Here is a 24,032-nt window from a genome sequence, read left to right as displayed (position 1 = left end):
CCTGATATTTGCTCTATACTAGGCTGGCCTTGAACTCAGATCTGTTTGCCTCTGTCTCCTGGATTAAAGGCGTGTTTGTATTCCAGCCAGACCCTGAAGGTCTTTGGATGCGATCTCTTGCCAGAACGGCCATGTTCTGAATTAACATCCCTCTACATCGCAATAGATATTTATAGAAAGCACAGGCTGCCCAGAGGTCTTGGCCCTCCACAGAAAATCAGTGGTAACTGGGGAGGCAGGAAGGACTCGTCCCCAGGGCCTCTGGGGGTGAACGGAGGTCTCTTTACACTTTGATTTTGGACCTCTGTCTTCTGGGACTGTTGTAGAATAGATATCCACATTTTATGCCACCACAGCTGTGACAGTTTATCACGGCGACCTGATAAATAGAACCAGGAAGTGCTACAACAAATCAAAGTGCATTTCTGTAGAATGAAAGTTACCAAACAGAATATATTACACAGCAAGTATTCGTGTTTCAGTGGTGAACACACAAAGTATAACTGAAATAGACGGTAAACTGCAGCGAACCTTTGTTATTTTCCCGTGTTACCCACTGGGAAGTCTGAGCATTGGGTACCACATTGATCCCAGGTGTGTGTGAGCTTCTCTCTTCAGACATTGAGTTTAAAAATATATCACATACAATGATGCCCTCAGTTGCCCTGTGAAAATTTCCTGCCAGAAAGCTTTGTGACTTTTACCCGATATTAACTACGCTATTGGGCTGCAGAGATTGCTCAGCAGTTAAGAGCACTTTCCACTACTCTTCCAAAGGGCCTGAATTTGGTTCCCAGCATCCACATCTGTGGCTTATAAAAATCACCTGTTGCTCCACCTCCAGAGATCCAACATCCTCGTGTGACCTCCAAGGCTACCCGCACCCACTTAGACAAAACATGTGCAATTTAGGTGCCGCACTGTGTGTGTTTCTGTAAAGATTTGGAGATACGGGATTCATGTTGCTGGAAAACAGCTTCATCAATTAAATACGAGTTTCATAAACAAAATCAAAGCGGCCTGTAGTGACCTGTACACACGTTCACTCACTCACAGAGGAGAGACGACAGAGTGAATGGGGCGGGGGGGGGGGGGGTGTGGGGTGTGTGTGTGTGTGTGTGTGTGTGTGTGTGTGTGTGTGTGTGTGTGTGTGTGTGTGTTAGGGAGATGTCTCTTAGTGAATCTGTGTCTGTGGGAGGGCGTGTCAGACGGCGGCTGGGGAGCCCTGAAGACATAGGGGATAGGCTGTCCTGTGTTTGTCTGTCGGGTAACGTGTGTCCATTGGAAAATGCAGGTGCCATCACCAGGAGGGAGGCTGCCTCTGGTCGAATGCATGCTCCGTGAGAACGCGGCGAGGGCTGCAGGGTGTTGTGTGTGGTGGGCGGGCGTGTCGGGCGGGGTCTCTTCTCTGCCAAGTCCTCGGTCCTCTCAGTCCTGCCCAGCTCGTGAGTGCCTGGGAACCTACCTACCTTCTTCCCCTGCAGCGTCTCCTCGCGGAGCGTGTCCGACGTCCCCGGCGCTGGGCGCTCGCTGGCTGCGCGCCGGCGCACGCGCGCGCCAAGGGGGACCCGCCCCCCCGCGCTGACGTCACGCGCACGACGTAAGCGCCAGGACCCTCGCTTCCGGCCTCGGCGGCCCTAGCGCCGCGCGACGGTGTAGCTCGCCTGGGTTTGAGCGGTATGCGGTGCTGAGGAGCCGCTGGCTCTACGACGCCGTCATGAACCTCCTGCCGTGTAACCCCCACGGCAACGGGCTGCTGTATGCCGGCTTCAACCAGGACCACGGTGAGACCCCGGGCCCAGCCCTTCCGGGAGCCCCGGACGCTAACGGGAGACCTCCGCCAGGCCTGAGCGCTCACACTCGCTCCGGCGGCTCTTTCAGGGGACGCCCCCCCCCCCTCGTCCCGCCCCGCCCCGCCCGGCTGCCTGGAACCCGCGGGCGGCTTCCCACCGGGCGTTCACGTTGCCATCGGTGCCCTAGCACGTCCTGCCTGTCACGGAGTGGAAGTTTGTCATGGCCCGTGTGAAGTGTAGGTCCTTCCCCCTGGAGCGGGTCCACGCCTTGCCCTCTCCTCTAGTGTTTTCTTCTGCTCAGTGGGATGGAAGTATTCGTGGGATCTGCCAGTTCGGAAACTGCCTTTTGAGATTGGGGTCTCCGGGTTCTTGCCCTGGCATACAGTGCTCCAGGGTGTGGGCGGGAACTCCTCTCGGTGGGGATTGTATCCCCCCTTGCTCCAGATGTCAAATTGCCCTTTCTGTTTTCTGTTTTTGTTTGTTTGTTTTCTTGGAGGCGGTTTTTCTGTGTGGCATTGGCTGTCCTGAACTCTGCAGACCAGGCTGGCCTTGAGCTCAGATCCCCCTGCCTCTGCCTCCGGGAGTGCTGGGATTAAAGGAGTGTGCCACCACACCCAGCTAACTTCCTTTTTCTGACTCTCCCTCCAAAGGAAGGAAAAAATGGGTAAAAACTGGCATTTCGGGCCTCTAAGAGGTTTAACATCATAGCTTTCATATATACGATTTTGAAGGAACTTAAGCAAATGTCTCGTTTGTCTCAGAAGATGAACTTAACTTGAATTTTGTTGTTGGGACAGCACCTTGCTCTCTTGCTCAGGCTTGTCTGAGCTGTGCTCAAGGGATCTTCTCGGCAGCCTCTGGAGTAGGCGGCATCACAGGCTGATTGTACTGTTTGGATTTTTGAGCTGGGGGTCTCACTGTGCAGACTGGCTGGCCTCAAACTCCACTGATCTTCCTGCTTCTGCAGCACCCCACCATTCCTCTAGGTGTTTTAAATAACTTATTTTGAGGTGCTGGGATACAAACAATAAATAATTCCAAGTAGAGAGTACTATTGTGCCTTTCATCTGTATGTGTTTACAGGTGCTAGGCACGTGAGGTTCAGGGATGCATTCAATATAATCAATACCCGTAGGAGGGCAGTACTGTTTCTAAGGGTAAACCACGGTAAGACAAGGTCCAGACGGTCCTGCGATGGGTGTAGAAAGCTTTCCTTTAGATCTAAGACAGACAAAATTATTATTGTCATTTGAAGGCGCAGACAGCTCTTGGAAGAGAGCAGTTAGAGTCAAGTATGGTGGCCTTGAGCCACCGTGGGATTACTGGCCTGGTGGTGACTGACGTGTTAGGCTTGGTCCCGTTGTGGGGACTGTGAAGGAGCATTTAGCCTTAACATGTTAGGGGAGAGATGGACAGTGGGTATCATCTGATTGAACATTCTGAATTTTCAAGAGCAAGAGATCAGTAATTTTTTAAAATAAATTTTGGTAATTAAACCTTTCACAGAATTTACACACAGTTCCTTAAGAAATTAGCTTTTAAGGCCGGGCGTGGTGGCGCACGCCTTTAATCCCAGCACTCGGGAGGCAGAGGCAGGCGGATCGCTGTGAGTTCGAGGCCAGCCTGGACTACAAAGCGAGTCTAGGACAGCCAAGACTACACAGAGAAACCCTGTCTCGAAAAACCAAAAAAAAAAAAAAAAAAAAAAAAAAAAAAAAAAAAAAAGAAATTAGCTTTTAAGCTGGGTATGGTGGCACACACTTTTGATCCCAGCATTTGGGAGGCAGAAATAGGCAAATAGCTGTGAATTTGAAGCCAGCCTGGTTTACAGAGTGAGTTCCAAGACAGCCAGCGCTACACAGAGAAAGCCTGTCTCTAAATACCAAAGAGAAAGAACAAAGGAAGGAAAGAGAAAGGAGGAAGAAAGAAATACCTTTTGAGCTGGTGTATTGCCTTAATTACCTTTTTAGTGCTATGATGAGACACCATGACCAAGTCAACTTACACAAGAGTTTGTTGGGTGTTACAGTTTCAGACCTAGAGTCCATGACCATCAGGGCAGCAGGTATGACGCTGGAGCCGAGCTGAGAGCTTACATCTTATGCACAAACAGGGAGACAAAGACAGGGAATGGTGTGAGCTTTTGGAATGACCCTCAGTGCACGCCCCAGGGCACACTTTGTCTAACAAGGCCTTATCTCCAAATCCTTACAAAGTAGTTTACCATCCAGGCGCCAGGTGTTCAAAAGTATGAGCTGCTCGGTGGTGGTGGCGCACGCCCTTAGTCCCAGCACTCGGGAGGCTGAGGCAGGAGGATCGCTGCGAGTTCGAGGCCAGCCTGGTTTACAGAGTGAGTCCTGGGCAACCAAGGCTACACAGAGAGACCCTGTCTTGAAAACAAAACAAAAGTATCAGACCTTCACAGGGATGGAGTGGGAGCTCAGCTTTTTGTGACTTCATAGTTTGAGCCCTAGTGTTTCCCGTAACTGGGAGTGGTGGTAGAGTCCTGTAATCTCAGCACTGAGGAAGCCGAGGCAAGAGGATTAGGAGTTCCGAGGTCTCAAAAAGAAATGGACCCCCACCCACCCACCCAAGACAAGAGTTCAATTTGTGGCCAGGCTGGCCTCCTGTCTGCCTCCCAGAGTGCTGAGGTTACAGGTGTGAGCCACCGCACCCAGGTAAAAAGAGGTAGACTTTGATAACAAAAATTTTTGGCTACAGTTAAGCCTTACAATGTGAATTCACAGGAAGCAGTTGTGTCAGTCACAATTTGGTTTTGTTTATACTAAGTTTTAGATTTACTCTTGGTTTTTTGTTTTGTTTTTTTTATTTTTGAGACAGAGTTTCTCTGTAGCCCTGGCTGTCCTTGAACTCGCAGTGAGACCTTCTGGATCACTGACTGGATACTCCTAGTGTTTTAAACACTGGTTACACAACTGGATTTGGAAATCACCTGTGTGTGGGTGTGTGTTTGTGAGGGAGCATACTTGTGTCTGATAGTGGCTATGTGCGCGTGCACATCAAGCACACGCGTGTGGAGGCTAGAGGCAGCCTTTGGCTGTCTTCCCTTGTCATTCTCCACTTGGGTCTCACTGGGCCTGACACTTGCCCTTTCAGTTAAGCTAGCAGGCTAGTGAGCCTCTGAGTCCTCTGGGATCCGCCCGTTATTGCCCTCAGTGATAGGGTTATAGGTATGTGGGCCTGGACTGCCTTTTATGCAGGAGCTGGGGACCTGGACTCAGTCTCTCACGCCTGTGCAGCAAGCACTCTGCTGCTGACCCTTCTAGCCACAGAAATCACTGTTAGGCACCTGCAGGGATACGATGAGTTGTTCAGAGCACCTGCTGGTTTTTTTTTTTAGAGGATGGGGGTTTGGTTACCGGTTCCACCTTATGTCAGGTGGTTTACAACCCTCCAGGGGATCTGATGCCCACTGCATACACATGATACACATGCAAACAGGCACACAGACACATATAAATAAAAATACATTTAAGCCAGGCCTTTGATCTCAGCACTGGAGAGGCAGGGACAGGAGGATTTCTTTGAGTTTGAGGCCAGCCTGGTCTACAGAGGGACTCCAGGACAGCTAGGCCTATACACAGAGAAACCCTGTCTCCAAAAAAACCAAATACATACATAAATAAATATATTTGTTTTTAAAAACTAAAGTATATGTGCCTATGATTTTATTTTTATTTATTAGTGAAAGGTAGTACGCCCAGTGTTCAAGCAGCAGTAGGGATTAACATGTCTTGTTTATATTTCTTGCTTTAGGGTGTTTTGCATGTGGAATGGAAAATGGCTTCCGAGTCTATAACACCGATCCACTCAAAGAAAAAGAGAAACAAGGTGAGGGATGAGGGTCACCTGCTGGGCCCCCGTCAGCACCCAGGCTAGAGACGGCGTACGTGAGAAGTAAGCAGAGCTTGGCCCTTGGAGAACTGGGGCAGAGCTGTCCCTCTTTACCGGAGGTCCTGTATTAGGAGACAAGTGTGGCCAAGCTGCATCCCCGCCCCCCCTTTTTTTTTTGGTTTTTTGAGACTGTATAGAGTTAGAGGATTTACTCTCCCTCCAGAGTGCTGGCATTAAAGGTGTGCGCCACCACTATCAGCCAGGACACCACATTTTAAGAAATTTGTATGTACAAAGCTTTTTCCATCTTTGAAGTCTTTTTTTAAAGCCCTGTTTAGTGTGTGTGTGTGTGTGTGTCTGAATGCTTGCCTACATGTGTGTGCCAAGGCCAGAAGAGGGTGATGGAGCCCCTGGAGCTGGAGTTAGAGGTGGTTGTGAGACAGGATTTCTCTGTGTAGCCTCCGTTATCCTGGACTCACTTTGTAGACCAGGCTGGCCTCGAACTCACAGAGATCCATCTGCCTCTGCCTCCTGAGTGCTGGGATTAAAGGTGTGCAACACTACCACCTGGCCCAATTTTTTAAATAATAGTATTGCCTTAGGTCTTGTGGGTTGTGGGAGTTTGTGTGTTCTGGTTATCATTCTGTTATGAAGTACATAGTTTATAGATTTTTCTCTCATACATATATATTACTACCAGTGTGTGTCTGTCTGTGTATATGCATGTGCCTGGGTGCGTGTGGAAGCCAGCGGTCAATTTCTTGTGTCAATTCACAGACGCTAACCAATTTTTAAAAATAGGATTTGCTTTTTAACTGGTACTCTTACAGGGCTGGGGCTCACTGGTGGGGCCAGGCTGGCTGGTCCTGATGCCCAGGGATCCCCTTTCTCTGCTTCCCCACGAGCTGCCATGCTCTGCCCACTCTTTTCTTTTCCCTTCCTCCTTGTATCCCCGCTACACCTCCCTCCCTTTCTTTCTTTGTGGTTGTGGGGATCAGTCTCAGGTCTGCAGACTTGAGTGAACAAACTGTACTTACTGAGGCATCTTTAGCGCCTGCAGAGAATGTCAATGCATGAGCGAGCGAGCGTGTGTGTGCGTGCAAGCTTGTGTCCATCCATCATGCTAAAGTGTGCATGGGGCCGTCAGGGTAATTTTCAGGAGTTGCTTCTTTCCTTCCACCATGGAATCCAGGGACTGAATTCAGACCGTCAGATTTGTGCCGCTTTTACTTAGTAGTCCTCACAGGGCCCCGTGCAAGTTTGGTTTGGTTTTTTTGTTTTGTTTTGTTTTTTCTTGTTATTCTGTGTAGCCTTGGCTGTTCTGAACTCACTTTGTAGAGCAGGCTAACCTCATACTCAAGAGATCCGCCTGCCTCTGCCTCCCAGAGGCTTTGCTTTCTGCCTTGCTCTTGTAGTCTGAGGTACTCCAGTGTGTCACAGACGAGAGAGGTCTGTGCTGCCGGTCCTGCTGAGCTACGTGAAGGAGGGAGTTTGTCCCCAGGTCTCCGGGGGCTTCACTTGAGAGAGCTCGGGGCTTCCTGTTGCTACAGCAGACATGGGAAATCTTAGGGTGTTTCCCTCTGACTTAATTCGGGACCCTCCTTCCCTTCTCCCCTATCCAGGCCCTTGTGCATACAAGGTAAGCTGCACCCAGCCCTGGGGGTTCTGAACATCTCGTGCCTGGTAGAATGAATGGCTGGGACAATACACACGCCTGTAGGCACCCCACACACAAAGGCACCCCCCACATGAAGGCACCCCACACACGCAGGCACCCCACACATGAAGGCACCCCACACACGCAGGCACCCCACACATGAAGGCACATAGCCTTTGCATTAAAGCTTTGAGTATATTTTCATTTATTTGTTTACTTCTGAGAATGTGTATACTACAGGCTGCATTTTGCTCCTTTTGTTCATTTTAACTTACTGTGTGGTGCACACACCAGTTTTCATTTGTATGCTTGCCATGGTGCACATGTTGAGGCAAGGAGAGTTTTGTGGGTTCTGTTCTTTTTCTCCTGCCTCTATGTAGGTTCTGGGGATGAAACTCAGATCGTTAGGCTTGCCATGGCAGCTCTTCACCAACTGAGCCATCTTGTGTTCTTAGCCCTCCTGCCTCACCTGAGAACTGGGATTACGGACACACATCACAGCTGCTTGCTTCTTCAATGACAGATCTTGCTGCATCTTAAATGGGAACTTGGGAACTGGGCATGGTGGCACACACCTTTAATCCCAACACCCAGGAGGCAGAAGCAGTTGAATCTCTGAGTTCTAGGTCACTCTAGGACAGCCAAGGCTATGTAGAGACACTCTTTATTTTTTATATTTTATTTTTTGAGACCCTGTCTTTAAACACACACAAAAAATTATACATACAGACACACCTTCGTGGTCTACAAAGTGAGCCCAGGACAGATAAACCCTCTCTCAGGGGAGAAAAAAGATTTTTAATGGTGAAATGCTAGCTTGGACTTCTGGGAACAGGAGAGCATATAAAAAGCTAGCAGAGGCTGGGAGAGGAGAGGAGGGCACAAGCCAGGAGTAGGATTGGGGATCCAGGAGGCAGGAGAGTGGGCACAGAGAAGTCAGTCGGAGAAGAAGGTAAATTGCGCCAGCTGAGTAAGAAGACAGTTCGTGACAGCTGAGCCAGGAGGCGCTGAGCTGAGCCAGAGAAGAGCCTGTTTAAGAGATGTTACAAGAACCCATAAAGCAGCCAAAAGAATAAAAAATAGAGACTAAAAGCTAGGACCCTGTCTCAAAAATAAGCAATAAAGTAACAAAATGTTGAGTATTGTAGTTTTCACTTTTTTAAAAATTTGGTAACATTTTAACATATCTTTTTTAAAAACTGTCTTTTCAGAATTTTTAGAAGGAGGAGTTGGCCACGTGGAAATGTTATTTCGCTGTAACTACTTAGCTTTAGTTGGTGGTGGAAAAAAACCGAAATACCCTCCCAACAAAGGTATAGTAGTCCTGCCTTTAAAAACCTTGTCACGTATTAGTATTCTGACCTCTGTAGAAAATCCTGTGTCTGCAATCACATGAGAGCCTCTCTAGTAGTCCCTTGAGGTATTGAGGGTCAACCACTGGGAAAGTAGCTTCCAGAAAGTGCCTGGATGGGTGGGAAGGCTGCATGTCAGCTGCTAATAAGAGGAGTGAGCTGCACCTGTAGGTTGCCGTGGAGAAAGTCGTGGTTGGGGTAAAGCAAGCTCTAGGAAAGGCTTTTCCCTGCTGAAAGCCATGAGCTCATTGTTCACGTGGAACAAGGAACCAGGCTGGCTGTGGTGCAGGGTCACAGCACTGCTGTGGGTGTGTGTAGGGTTGGGGAAATTGCCGTTGAGAGGTGAGGGGTAGAGAGCTTTTCTTTTCACTGTAGATGTCATGCCCTTTGTTGAGCTTAATCTACCTTTTATTTGAAGGAGAAAGTGAAAGTTCCCTACAGGAAGAAGGCTAGAGGGGAAGGAGACCTACAGAGGAGGAAGCAGTGTAGGGAGCATGGAAGGTGCTTCAGGAGGGATGGCAGAGGCATTGAGGGAGACTGGGAGAGACTGGAATAGCTCAGGCCTGACGCAGGGACGGATGAAAGGGCTGTGAGGGTGGAGGGCAGCTCAGGGTGCAGGGTGTGCCTGCCGTTCTTGAGGCCCTGGTTCTATCACCAAATAGCAAAGAACAAGAAAAGAGAGTGGAGCATGTGCAAAGACAGAGGTGACTGGGCCAGGCTCACCGGCCCCAGTGGAGTGCCGTGAACGCGGGAAAGAGCCAGCTCTCACGTGGGATTGGCCCTGCCGCTCTGCCTCTGTTTAGACTGGAGCAGAGAAGAGAAAGAAAACAGCAGTGTAGCTGTGAGCTGGAGGTCTGCCTCCTTCTCCTGACTTTGTGGTACTGGGAGGTGAACCCAGGCGCTCTATTCCCAACTACTTGTCACTGTGTTTAACGATTGTTTAAATTATTATTTATTTATGCATGGGATGGGGAAGAGAGACGTTTCCAGAATTGGTTCTCTTTCCATCATGTGGACTCCAGGTCTTGAGCTCAGGTTGAGACTCTGTGGCCAGGACCTGTCCACACCGAGCCTGTCTGCTGTCTGCCTTTCCCGTCTCCCCGTCCCCCCCCCCTCCCTCCTTTATGGTGCTGGGAACTTAGCCTAGGTTCTCAAGACCGTGCTAGCCAGTATTCAACAGTGCCTGGTGTACCCAGCCTTTCCCCCTCCCCAGACAGGGTTCCTCTGTGTAGCCCTGGCTGTCCTGGAACTCACTCTGTAGACCAGAGAGATTCACCTGTGTCTGCTTCCCACGTGCTTTCTCAGTCAAGTTTTAAAAGTCTATTTATGTGCATGTGTTTACATGTACAGCACGTGCCTGTGGGTGTCAGAGGAGGCCAGAAGAGGACAGTGGGGTCCCTGGAACTAGATTATAGGTGACTGGGCTGCCAGACTCGGGTGTTCAGAACTGAACTTGAGTCCCCTGGAAGAGCAGAGAGCACTTGCAACCAGAAACCACCTCTCCAGCCTCACTTTTCATTGTGTCCCGCAGGCTTCTCGCTGCCGTTTGTAACCACAGTCAGGGTTGCTGTAGCTCAGTCGGGGGAGGCTGTGCCTGCAGTGTAGACGCAGGTTGCTTTCCTAAGACCTTGGTTCTGCTTGTGTCTGTTGCATAGGGGTGGGGCACAAGTAAGGAGGGGAGGGCTGTGAGGGTAAACCCCACCTCGCCTGTGAGCATGGCCGAACCCCGCCATTGCCAGGTACGTCTTCCGGGTGTGTTTGGCCCTATGCCTCAAGTGTGATCTGCAGTTCAGCACCTGGGCTGTGACACGATGTGCGCTCTTCTGGTGTTTCAGTGATGATCTGGGATGATCTGAAGAAGAAGACAGTCATCGAGATAGAGTTCTCCACAGAGGTCAAGGCGGTCAAGCTGCGGAGAGATAGGTGGGTTGCTGTTACTTTTCTCAGTGGACTCTCATTTAAAGTAGACACATTGCTTTTCTCTGTTAATAACTGTAGCTGTGACCTACAGCGGGGAAGCAGGGTTTTTCTTCTGCCCTGAGGAAGGCTGGGAGTTTGTTTAGCTTCTAGACTCTGCAGGATCTAAGATATTCTGGGTAGACTGGGCATGTCCACAGGTGCACGTAAGGCATCTGAGTGTCAGGCAGGCCCTGGCAAATGCTGGGTGTCCCCATGTTGAGAGTAGAGGGGAACTTGGGCGCTGATCTTACCTGGTGAAGGTAGCAGGCTCGCCCAGCAGCGCCCTCTTGTTGACAGGGGGAGAGCGGACCTTCATCACGTGGTCTTTAATTTGATGAGATTTACGTGCCACGTTAAGATTTCCATGTCTGTCAGCTGTAGAGAGAGAACTTAAGTGTGTGTAGGAGCTGAGCTCGCTGCTCCTGCATCATGCTTAGGTCTGTTAAGGGGTGCTCAGAGGCCTTAATCCTGCAAACACTTGACCCCAACAAACAATCTTCTGTTTGAAGAATTGTTGGGTGGTGTCTTGTTCTGTTTTTGTTTTAATTTGATGAATCAGGGTTTTACTAGGTAGCCTAAGCTGGCCCTAAAGTCTTGCTATTCTGCCTCGGCTTCCCAAGTGGCAGGAGGGACTTCAGGCCAGGCATGTACCACTACTCCTGGCACAACCTTCTTAGTTATAGAAATGTTTTAAGAGTATAGGAGTGTAATTCTGTGATGTGTGTCACCTTGCTGATCTCTTGGCGAGATGTCTGGTCATGATGTTTCTCTAAGCTCACAAGTGTCTTCCAGGCTGACCTCTGCAAGGTGAGGGGCCACTCGGCTGTGTTCAGCCCTGTGCTTTAGTCTTTTTGGCTACATTGGGACCTGTTTCTAAAAGGAGCGATGGTACACACCTGGAATTCCAACGCTTGGGGAGTGAAGGCAAGAGAGGAAGTTCAAGGCCTCCCGCAAGTGTATCATACACTCAAGGCCAGTTTGAGCCATGTGAGACCCTGTCTCACAAAATAAAACACAGTAGGTGTGTTGGTGTACACTTTTAATCCCAGCACTCAGGAATCAGAGGCAAGAGACTACTGCAAGTCTGAGGCTGAAGCTACCTAGCTAAGCTACAGAGTGAGACCCTGACAACAAAACAAAACAAAACAGTAAAAAGCCCAGTCCTTTTTGTATGAGGTACTTTCTGTGTCCTGAGTTTCAGTATGGGAACAGAAATCACAAAATGCTTATTTCTCTTTTGAGGAGAGGAACTCTGATTGCGTTTTTCTTTCCAGAATTGTGGTGGTTTTGGACTCCATGATTAAGGTGTTCACATTCACACACAATCCCCATCAGTTGCACGTCTTTGAAACCTGCTATAACCCTAAAGGTGAGATCTGGAGAGGAGGAGCCCCAATGGGAAATTGATCCACGTGGGGAGAAAGGCAAGGCCTGGGTGCCCTGGCCCCAGCTTTGGGCCCTTGTCTGAGCAGTGGCACTGGGGGTGTCTCCTGTCACACTCAGGCTATCTGTGCAGTGGCACTGGTGGGTCTGTCCTGCTCACACTCAGGCTGTCTGAGCAGTGGCACTGGTGGGTGGTGTGTCCTGGTCACACTCGGGCTGTCTGAGCAGTGGCACTGTGGTGGGTGGTGTGTCCTGTCACACTCAGGCTGTCTGAGAAGTGGCACTGTGGTGGGTGTGTCCTGTCACACTCAGGCTGTCTGAGCAGTGGCACTGTGGTGGGTGTGTCCTGGTCACACTCAGGCTGTCTGAGCAGTGGCACTGTGGTGGGTGTGTCCTGTCACACACAGGCTGTCTGAGCAGTGGCACTGTGGTGGGTGTGTCCTTTCACACTCAGGCTGTCTGAGCAGTGGCACTGTGGTGGGTGTGTCCTGTCACACTCAGGCTGTCTGAGCAGTGGCACTGTGGTGGGTGTGTCCTGTCACACTCAGGCTGTCTGAGCAGTGGCACTGTGGTGGGTGTGTCCTGTCACACTCAGGCTGTCTGAGCAGTGACACTGTGGTGGGTGTGTCCTGTCACACTCAGGCTGTCTGAGCTGTGACACTGTGGTGGGTGTGTCCTGTCACACTCAGGCTGTCTGAGCAGTGGCACTGGTGGGTGGTGTGTCCTGTCACACTCGGGCTGTCTGAGCAGTGCCACTGGTGGGTGGTGTGTCCTGGTCACACTCGGGCTGTCTGAGCAGTGCCACTGGTGGGTGGTGTGTCCTGGTCACACTCGGGCTGTCTGAGCAGTGCCACTGGTGGGTGGTGTGTCCTGGTCACACTCGGGCTCTCTGGAGTGTGCTAGCTCTTGCTTCCCTGCCTGCCTGAGCTGAGCCCCTTTAGCGACCTGGGTGAGAATTCTGAAGCCACATGCACACCACATTCTGGGCCTCTTCCTCTGCTGTGTGCCTCCCTAGTGGTTTTGAGCCACCACTAACCACACTGGAAGCTGCTGAGCTCTGGCCTTTTCTTCTTTTCTTTGGAGAAGACTATTTATGACTGACTTGTGCGTTCAATTGTCACCCTCGTGCTCTTTTCGCCCCCCCAGTTATGTTGTATCATAAATTACATTGCTCACCCCACCCATCTTTCCCTTCATTTTTCTCTTTTCCTTTTTTTCTCTTTCCCCTTTTCTTTTGAATGAAGTCTTACTAGGTTGCTCCGGCCAGTCTTGCACTTCAGGACTCAACTTCCAGAGCAGCTGACGTGCCAGCCAGATTCAGCTCTGAATCCGCTGGCTTACTGAGGCAGACGCACAGCCCCTCACTCACAGCTCCTCCTGCTTCAGCCTTCCCAGAGGCTGTGCTCAGCACACACGCCCTGCTGAGAGTCGCTGTCTTTGACACTGGCTGTTTTGTTTTCTGTGTTACTTTACTTCCTTCTGTTTGGATCAGTAAGAATCAACAGTCTCTTTTGGAATCTCCATTATTTCCCGGTGATCTACACACCAGGACCATTCTGCCATGATTACTGAAACTTTGAAGTTAATCTGCAAATTATGTAACATCAACCTTCCAGTCTTTACCAAAACCATTTGTTTTTTTTTTAGGACTTTTGTTCTACCTCATATAGCGCTCCCTGTCGGCCTGTGCGCTGAGGGTAGCAGTGTCTTTGCAGATTGTGGATGACTTAGACAGAGGCACAGCTGACTTTTCCAGCTGTGGCCTTGGGGGTGCGTCTGGGTCTCTGCATATTGTGGCACGTCTGTTTCTAGATCGACCCCTAAGTATTTAAGGGTCTGTGTTATTGCTAATGGACTAGCTCTTAAGTTGTGTCATTTTTCATTGTATTTGCAGCAGCTGGTATTATGAAAGACAGGCACCTGATACATGGTCACTAGTAAATTATCCAGCAAATGTTCCCAGTTATAAAGTCTCACGGGCAGTCCATTGTCAGCGTTGGCTACTCTTGCCAGGGGCAGCAATTCAAGGTTCTCCACAATGGTTAAAGTGTGGCCAGGGACCTGAGGGCAGGAAGTAGGTGTGCCATTGTCATCTCCCAACCCGTTTTCTCTGTCTCTGCATAGGCCTGTGTGTCCTGTGTCCCAACAGTAACAACTCCCTTCTTGCCTTCCCCGGCACCCACACTGGCCACGTGCAGCTCGTGGACCTGGCCAGCACTGAGAAACCACCAGTGGACATCCCCGCACATGAGGGTGCCCTGAGCTGCATTGCTCTCAACCTTCAGGGAACAAGGATTGCAACTGCATCTGAAAAAGTAAGTGCAGGCCGTCCCCACCAGTGCCATCTAGTGTTGGGCAGGTCTAGGCCAGGCCGTCAGACGAGGCTTTGTTTCCTGTTCGTCATTGAAGTCTGGTAAAGATAGAAGGGATGCAGACCTGGGAGTGGCAGCTGCTGGAATCCTACCCCCCCACTGGAAGGGATGATACAGAGTTCCAGGCCACCAAGGGCTACAGAGTGATGCTTTCTTCTGTCCTGGTTGTCTGTTGACACTTCAGAAGTGTCTTTCACACTTGCCTAAGGACATTTCTGCATTGCATTGCCACAGTCTTTAAAAAAAAAAAAGATTTATTTATTATTATGTATACAGTGCTTTGCCTGCATGTACACCGGCATGCCAGAGGAGGGCATCAGATCACATTATAGATGGTTGTGAGCCACCATGTGGTTGCTGGGAATTGAACTCAGGACCTCTGGAAGAGCAGCCAGTGCTCTTAACCTCTGAGCCATCTCTCCAGCCCCATCCACAGTTTTAAGAGTTGGGACATTGTACTTTAGAGGAGGGGTCCATAATAACTGGAGAAGCATGGCAGCAGACAGCTAGAGCAGAAAGCTGAGGGGTCACATCTGCAAGTGAGACCCTGAGGCAGCCCACACTGTACATGAGGCCAGCCAATGAGGTTTCCAAGCACCCACAGTGCCGCGCTTCCTCACGCCGCGTTCTGACTGCAGCTGTGAGCCAGGTGTGCACATCTGGGCCTGTGGGGGAACACTGCTTATCTGAACGCCACAACCATGTTACCCTTTATTTTCTCTGAGGTGAACACTGAAATTTTATACCTATTTTTAGACTAAGGGGGCAGTGGGTACAGGGATTACTTTGTGAAGTTGGCTCTCTTTCTACATTTGTGTGGGTTTCAGGCATTGAACTCTGGATGCCAGGTTTGTGCTACCACTGACCACCTGCACAGGCCTCTGAAAATTTGGTATATTTTTACTGTGATTTCCACTTAGCACAATAAACCCAGTATCACTTTGAGCAGGGCATGGTGGTGCATGCCTGTAATCCCAGCACTTGGGGAGGCAGAGGCAGGTGGATCTCCAGGCTAGCCTGGTCTAAAAAGCGAGATCCAGTTCAGCCAGGGATACACACAGAGAAACCCTATCTAGGAAAAAACTAGAACAGAAACCAGTATCACTTTGTATGAAATTATTAATTGGAGTGAGCCCACAAGCCAGTGGTCCATTGGTGTGTTCAGCCCACTGAGAGAACAGGTCAAAGTTGTGCTCTGCCCTGTCTAGTTGTTGACTGAGCTGTTGCTGATAGGTAGCAGTGGTCAGTGCATATGTGGACCAGTAGCAGAGAGGAAGCAAGGCCTGTTTCTTTTTGTTCTGGTTACCGGTAGGCCCAGACATCTGCAAACATTGCTGTTCAGAGCGAAGTTCAGAGACACAGGTGGCCCACACTGGCCCGGAATTTGTGATTCTTCTGCCTCAACCTCTTGAGTGCTGAGATTACAGTTGTGTGCTACCCAGCTGACAAGTGCAGTTTTATGTAAATTTGGAAATAGGCCTTTTCAAGCTGGAGATGTATGTGGCTCAGTGGATAGAATGCTTGCCTAACACACAAATCCCTGAGTATGGTCTCCAGAACTGTATTAGCCCTGGGAGGCAGAGGCAGATGGGGCCTAAGAGGCCAGCTTGGTCTATGTACAGTGAGCTTCAGGCCAGTCTGGGTCACATAGTGAGACCCTGTCTCAAAAGCAGCAAGTGTGCAAGTTTACAAGCACCGTTATTTCCCATCACTCAGTTAAAAGGCTGAGGCAGTAAGATGAGCTGTAGGCTAGCCTGACCTATACGGTGAGTTGTTATCTTTTAAAAATGGGGGTCGGGGCTGGTATGGTGGTACACACTTTAATTTCAGCACCTGGTGAATGAGCTTGAGGCTAGCCTGATCCACTAGTGAGTTCTAGGCTACCCAGCTAGAGCTACATTAGTGAGGCTCTGTCTCAAAACAAAAAAATTGGTACATACGATGCGTACCTGTAAATCCAGTACTTAGGAATTAGAGAATCAGGTCTGAGATATATATATATATATCCCTGTCTTAAAAACAAAACAGCTGGTGTAGGTAGGGTGGCTGATTGGGCAGGTTTTTTTCATCTCCTTTTCCCCGTAGATTATCCATTTTCAGCTTCACGCTGTATCCAGGCATGTGCAGGACATGCTGTGCATGTGCACTCGTGCAGGCCACAGGTCAGCTTTGGATGGTCTTCAGGTAACCTTGTGTTTTCAGGTGGCCTGCAACTCACCAAGTAGGCTATGTGACCGACCAGTGATCCCTCTGTCTCTGCATCCCTAGTGTTGGGATTACGGATGTGTGTCATTTCTGGCCCTTTAAAAATGGGTTTTGGAAAAAAGCCAGGTCTGGTGGCGCACGCCTTTAGTCCCAGCACTCAGGATGCAAAGGCAGGTGGATCACTGTGAGTTTGTGGCCAGCCTGGTCTGCAGAGTGAGGTCCAGGACCGCCAGGGCTCAGGCCTTACAGTCCTGGGCAAGCCCTCCACTACTGAGCTGAACCCCAGTGCCAGTTTAGGATGATTTGACTCAGTAATTGGGGGGATGTTTTGTTTTGTTTCATTTCCTTTTGGAAGTCTCACTAAGTATAACCATGGCGAGCCGTGACCGTGATGTCTTCTGTGCCATCATGCCTGCCCCAGCCTTATCATGGATATAAATATTCAGTAAGCGCACACTGATGTCTTCTGTGCCATCATGCCTGCCCCAGCCTTATCATGGTATAAATACTCAGTAAGCGCACACTGATGTCTTCTGTGCCATCATGCCTGCCCCAGCCTTATCATGGTATAAATATTCAGTAAGCGCACACTGATGTCTTCTGTGCCATCATGCCTGCCCCAGCCTTATCATGGTATAAATACTCAGTAAGTGCACACTGATGTCTTCTGTGCCATCATGCCTGCCCCAGCCTTATCATGGTATAAATACTCAGTAAGTGCACACTGATGTCTTCTGTGCCATCATGCCTGCCCCAGCCTGATCATGGTATAAATAATCAGTAAGTGCACACCCCGGCCCCGTTGCTCACCTGGGTGTTAGGAGACATTTCTACCCAATGTCAGGGGGTTTCATTTTGTACAAACCCCTTTATATTCTTTCTGCCGCAGGTTTAATCTAATATTTATATTACAAGTCTAGTAAGGACAGGCAGGCTAGCACTTGCAAGCTGATGCAGGAAAAGTTGAAGCAGGGAAAGTTGGCTTCAGGGCCAGCTTTGGCTACAGTGTAAGACTCTGTGTTCCCCCCCCCCCCAAAAAAAAGGTTAAACAAACTAATAACTACAAGAGTGTCCCTGTTTTTCTGCAGTGAGGCTGTTGTTTGGGGGTTTGGTTTTCATTTTTGTTTGAGACAAGGGCTCACTATATAAGCCAGGCTGGCCTCAAACCCAGAAGTCGGCCTGCCTCTGCTTTACCAGCATTGGGATTAACAGCGTGTTCTACCACGTGTGCCTCCCCCCCTTTAAACAAGTTAATTTTAAATGAATAATGCTTTGTCACTGGTTTCTGCAATAATTAATGTTTTCTTCCCCAGAATTTCCTCCGGCTTCATCTTGTTAGACTTGGTTCTAACAGCCTTGGCATTGTTAGGGCTGAGCAGCAGGTGGATCAGGTGCCGTTCAGGGTCAGGGGTTGCTTACTCAGCTCGAGAGCAAGGCAGTTTCCCTTCTGGTTCTGCACAGGGCTCCTGCTGCCTTGCCAGGAGTGGTGCTGGGAGATGGCTTATTATAATACAGGGTTGCCAGGTCATTTCCACAAAAACTGACCACTGATGCTTGTCCCAGTATCAGAATTGACTAAGGAGTCGTTACTTTTAAGGAAACTTGTTTTTTTGTTTTGTTTTTTAAGTTTTGAGTCTTTTGAGCACAGTTCTTTCCGGAGGTTAATGCAGTTGACATGGATAGTCTGCCTTTGCTTTTGTGCTACTTAATTCCTGAGGCGGGGCGGGTACACATGCCCCTCCTCTTGATTCCTGTCTGAGATGACATTGTTCTAGCAAGTGACAAGTCTTTGAGTGAAGAACTGGAGCAGGCAGGGGTCAGTCAAGGCCACCCCACAAAGAGATGTCTTCTGACCCCTAACTGGGGGTGAGTTAAGAATGGAGCCCTGCGTGCTGGTGCACGCCTTTAATCCCAGCACTTGGGAGGCAGAGGCAGGCGGACAGTGTAAGTTCCAGGCCAGCCTGGTCTACAAAGAGAGTCCAGGATAACGGAGGCTACACAGAGAAACTCTGTCTTAAAAAAAAAAAAAAAAAAAAAAGGAAGAAAGTTGGGGGCTGTTGGGGCCAGTGGGTCTTAATATAAATGGTTTCAGACTAATGAAAAGAGTTATAAATTGTTGATAATAAAACACTTCACTGTTTTTCAAAGGGGACCCTTATAAGAATATTTGATACTTCATCAGGGCATTTGATCCAGGAGCTAAGAAGAGGGTCTCAAGCAGCTAATATCTATTGGTAAGGACGTCACCCTGGGAGAAGTGACCCGGGGTGGTGGCACAGGTGCGAGGGTGTGGCTGAGCTGTTAGGTTATTAAGGATGGAATGTTGCAGGCCTTTGTGCACCTTGTTCGTGTGGGTGTTCGTCAGCTTCTGTCCGTCTATTCCAGCTGACTTCCCTGTGATATCTTATGATAGAGACCTTGCTGGTTTCTTTATAATTATTGTAGCCAGTTGGTTTCGAGAGGTCCCACGGTGTCTGTGGTGCTAAAGCCCACCCTGGCAGGATTTCATACCATGGCTACAGCGAGAGCCTAGCACCACCCTGGCCATCATTGAGCCAAATTTGGGAGACTAACCTGTGTGCTCTGGCCCTTGGGTTCTGCACACTCCTGCATGCCTGCCTGCTGTTAGTTCAGAATGCATGTGGCCATTGCCTGCTGCAACAAGATAGCCACTTCCTCGGGTCATTGTGTGCCTTTCTCACCGAACCTCCTGAAAGTGGCGTGGGGCTCATCTCGGGAAACCCCACACCTTTTACTGTGCACAGGCATCAGCGGTTGTGGCTGTGGGCACTGGTGAACACACTGTTCCTGGACTGTTGGCTTTGGTCCTGGCTCCGCAGTGGATGCTTCAGGTCACCACGGCTTTTGATACCGCAGTGCAAACCTGGGGTGTGGGCTGGTGCGCTGTGTATTGAGGGCGAGAGAGCTGGATCTGGGGTCCTCTGTTTCTGCGCAGACACAAGCCTGTCTGGTCTCTCCGCAGCATCAACTTCAATCAGGACGCTTCTCTCATCTGTGTGTCCAGCGATCACGGCACTGTGCACATTTTTGCAGCTGAGGATCCAAAAAGGAATAAACAGTCTAGGTGGGTTTTACCTGCGGGGCTGTGGGAGGGAGTGCCCACCTGTTGCAGTGTTAGCGGGTTGCCTCTGGCTCTTAGAAGGGTAAATCCTACTGTAAGTTGAGGTTGAGCTCTTCACGTCTCATTAATTTGGTGTATAGAGAGTTTGGAGCTGAATGCAAGTTGACCTTGTACCCACTGTTCCACTCACCCAAGGCAGGTTGGATTCTGAATGCTGCCAGGCTCTTAGAGGGTTAGTCTGATAGCAGGAGAGTCCTGTGCCCTTCACTGTACTGAAAGCCTTGCTTTCTTGTTTATAAAACCATGAATTTGTAAGAAATAGGATCCTTTCAGCCCAGGGCTAGAGAGATGGCCCATCACTTAAGAGCACTGGCTGCTCTTTCAAGGGGCCCTGCTTAATTCCCAGCACCCACAGGGCTCAGCTGTCTGTAACTCCAGTGTCCAGGGGATCTGATGCCCTCTTTTGGCCTCTCTGGGCAGAGACATATGTGCAGGCACAACATCCATACACACAAAATATAATCAGTCAATTAGAAATAACAGTCCTGGCCGGGTGTGGTGGCGCACACCTTTAATCCCAGCTCTCGGGAGGCGGAGGCAGGAGGATTGATGTTGAGTTTGAGACCAACCTGGTCTGCAAAGCGAGTCTAGGACAGCCAAGACTATACAGAGAAGCCCTGTCTCATAAAACAAAAACAAAAAAGAAATAACAGTCCTAAACTGTAAAAGAGTTTTTTTTTTTTTGGTCTTTTTGAGACAGGGTCTCTCTGTGTAGCCTTGGCTGTCCTGGACTCGCTCTGTAGACCAGGCTGGCCTTGAACTCACAGCGATCCCCTGCCTCTGCCTCCCAAGTGCTGGGATTAAAGGCGTGCGCCACCACGCCCAGCCGTAAAAGACTTTTTAAAAAACATTTGTTTTTACTTTTATTTATTATTTGTACAGTATTCTACCCACATGTGAGCCTGCAGGCCAGAACCAGATCCCATTATAGGTGGTTGTGAGCTACCATGTGGTTGCTGGGAATTGAACTCAGGACCTTTGGAAAGACAGGCAGTGCTCTTAACCTCTTGGCCATCTCTCCAGCTCTGTAAAAGACTTGAGTTTTCAGCAGCCGTCTGGAGTTAAGCCAGAGTGACCCCTCTAATGTAACTGTAAATGTAAATTCTCTCTTCTTGTCCTTGTAGTTTGGCATCAGCCAGTTTCCTCCCAAAATACTTCAGCTCCAAGTGGAGTTTTTCCAAGTTTCAGGTTCCTTCAGGCTCTCCATGCATCTGTGCCTTTGGAACAGAGCCCAACGCAGTCATTGGTAAGTGGTCCATCCTGTGGGAGGCCTCAGCACGTGCTCCAGGCCGCACAGACTCCTAAAGCTCCTTTCTTCCTTCTGTGGCTGGCGTGGGTCCTGCTCAAAGCCCCCAAGTGTTTAGGGTACTACTAGTACCTGCCTTCCTGGTTCCCAGGGATGCTTTGAGAGCAGATCTGGGCATTGTGAAGATGACGCAGGGCTGTGTCCCTACGCTAGCCTCACAGATGGACATGTGCCCTTGCAGGCGACAGCTCCTGGCTAGTGTGCTCAGGGTTCTTGAGGTGTTGGGTTATTGTGGGCGGGGACAGTCATGGATCGATGTGGTCTTTTTTCCCAGCTATCTGTGCGGATGGCAGCTACTACAAGTTCCTGTTCAGTCCCAAGGGCGAGTGTGTCCGGGATGTGTGTGCACAGTTCCTGGAGATGACTGATGACAAGCTGTGACTGTGCCTGTGAGTGCAGCTGATGCCACCACCCAGCGCCCTGTGGATTCCTGGGACTGGTGCCAGTGCCCCAGGCCTCTGGGGAGGGCTCAAGGACTCCCTTGAGGACCTTGGTCTCGAAGCCATACGTGGTTGTCTGCCTTCCTGAACAAGGCTTCTCATTCGCATAGTAAAAGGGATCATCGTCTTGGCTCTGCGGACACCGTGGCTCTGGGCATCTGGGGCCACTGCTGGCCACTACCCTTTAATTCAACTGTGATGTTAGCATTAGTGGTACCACCATACCTTCATGCCAGTAGGCTCCCTGCAATCCCTGGGGACTGTCCAAGCAGGAATCATTGGAAGCTTGTAGGAGTGAGTGTGCCATGGCTCACGCCCTAGAGTGCCCTCTGCCGCACGCGAGGAGCACTGTCCAGAGCACGCTCTCATCTTGTTGAGCCATTACAATGATTGACATCCCAGACCTGCCACAGAGCAGAATGCTTGCAGCACCTACTTGAGGCGCAGTCCTCAGGCTGCAAGGGGTTAAAACAGAACTTCCCATTACCTGTAGGGAACAGAACACCACATAGACGTTAAAAATTAGTCCCAGAAGAAAGCGTTACTTTGGGGCCTTCACAGTGCATTGTCCATGTGCCTCTAGCTGGCAGTTGGGAGCAAACTGCCTTGGCTTGTGGGTCTACCCTGTCTCTTCTTTCCCAACACCCATAGGAACACACACTAACATTGGGGATGGCAGGCACATCCTGGTACTGGCACAGACTGTGGGGTCTGTGTTTCTGTACCACTTGAGGTATATGTTTAGTTTTTTTGTTTTTGTTTTTTGTTTTTTTTTTTTTTACATATCTTCTAAGCAGCTCAGTTTTGCGGTTTTGATTGCAGGTTTTGCAAACATTTAATTTGTGCACAGCAGCAGGTTCTCAGTTCTGCCAGTCCCTTCATGCTCCTGTATCGGCTAACTGTGGATTTGATGTCAAGTATGCATGTTACTTTATGTGTATTTAATCATGGAACTTAATTTTGCACACTCGTTTGTACTGTTTTCTTTGAAATAAAAGTGACTAATTTGTTGTACTCCATCTGTAAAGAGCAGAGCCACATGTAATGAAACCGAATGTCCTCATCCTGAGTGTGTGATGGGATTGGGGTCCCGCACCTGCCGCAAGGCAGACCTGTAGGTGTAAATGGGAGTAGGGTGCTGTTATGTGGGCGCCTTGCCAGCACAGCCACTGCAGAGGGACACAGTGGGATGTTTGTATGGTTTAGGTCCAGACAGATAGCAGGTGCAGACAAACAGCTCGTGAATCTGGTGCCACTGCCCCATGCTATAAACCAGCTTCGTGCTCCCTGCATTCAGAGGTGTCAGCATGCTGCCTCTTGGGAAGATGCTGTGAGGCACCATCGTCTAATGTACTTTGGCTGGTGTTAAGCTGGTTTGTTTAATGTTTTGCCAGTTTCGCGAAATGGGCAGTGTGATGGTCCTTCAGTGTCCCCAAGGGCAGTCTCAAAGAGAACCCAGGCAGAAGGCTGGGTCTATCCAGTTAGTGATTCAGTACTGGGGAGACAAGCGGGTGGCAGCAGATGGTGCACCGGGACGTGAGGCAGTGCTCTGCTCCAGAGCCATGGCATCGGCATGCCGTGTGGGGAGGGTTAGGGTCCCGCCATCTGTGGTCCCCAGGCTGAGGCTGTGGCCGCCCTAGTCAGCTTCCCAGCCCACACCTTCCCTCAGACTCCCTCGGCACCAGAAGTGGGTGACAACTTTTGATGGACCATGGGGTCTTCAGGCTCCTGCTCCTTTTGTGGATGGCAGGGTGGGGGTTAGGTGGGGACGCCTAGTGCTGCCGGCTCCCCGGATCTGTACTTCTCTCTGGGTAAACACAATTAATATGGACTGCCAGGCGCTGTAGGTTTGCAGAGATCAGCAGTGCTTTCAAACATCCACTGCTTTGTGGGTCTTGACCCAAAAAGGGACAAAGAATGAGTGCCTTCTAGGGGTTCCAGAAGCTACCTGCTGGCCGTTTTTCCTGGGTGTGGCCTAGCATGCGAGGCGCAGACCCAGGGCATGGATATGCAAAGCTGCACCTTGTTTGCTGACTTGCCTGGACCTCTTAGCAAGCTAAATGCCACCTTTTTCCTGCAGGTGCCAAGTTCACCTCAGAAGCCACAGCCTTACCCGGTTGAGTGACAGTGGCCCTGGATAGACCTGGGTGATGGCTGCTGCCCTGTTGGTCAGCATCACTGTAGGACCAAAGGTTCTTGTTTAATGTTCTGCTTCTGCAGGCAAACCATGCCTCTGGGCGGGCACAGTCGTGGGTAATAGACGAAGTCATGGTCCATAACCTCTGTGCAGTTGCCTGTATGAGGCTTTTGGGGCACATTTTGGACCTGATATTCTGCCAGAGTTTTTCTCTTTAAGATGGATCGGAAAGTACTTAGGATTAAAAAAAATAAAGACAAATGTATGTTATCTCTTGGGGGGGGGGCAATCAAGACAAGGTTTCTCTATGAAGCTCTTGCTGTCCTGGAACTCACTCTGTAGATCAGGCTAGCTTCAAACTCAGATCCACGCACCTCTACCTTTTGAATACTGAGATTAAAGGCATGCCCCGCCACTGCCTGGCTGTATGT

The 24,032-nt window shown here is 49.8% G+C and overlaps 1 protein-coding gene across 1 annotated transcript; it reads left to right on the top strand.

The window, feature by feature from the left end:
• Positions 1-1,596: 1,596 nt before the first annotated feature.
• WDR45B (WD repeat domain 45B) lies at positions 1,597-22,483 on the top strand. Its single transcript, XM_084750275.1, has 10 exons — positions 1,597-1,784; positions 5,571-5,645; positions 8,517-8,618; positions 10,493-10,580; positions 11,891-11,985; positions 14,124-14,314; positions 18,725-18,810; positions 19,560-19,661; positions 20,843-20,964; positions 21,299-22,483. The coding sequence occupies exons 1-10, from the start codon at positions 1,718-1,720 to the stop codon at positions 21,403-21,405; spliced, it is 1,035 nt and encodes a 344-aa protein (XP_084606401.1). The 5' UTR covers positions 1,597-1,717; the 3' UTR covers positions 21,406-22,483.
• The last annotated feature ends 1,549 nt before the right edge of the window (positions 22,484-24,032 follow it).

This window comes from Acomys minous, assembly GCF_964271855.1.
Source record: "Acomys minous genome assembly, chromosome: 12".
Lineage (NCBI taxonomy): Eukaryota > Metazoa > Chordata > Mammalia > Rodentia > Muridae > Acomys > Acomys minous.
The sequence above is the reverse complement of the archived record's forward strand: the minus strand, read 5'-3'. Positions and strand labels throughout refer to the sequence as shown.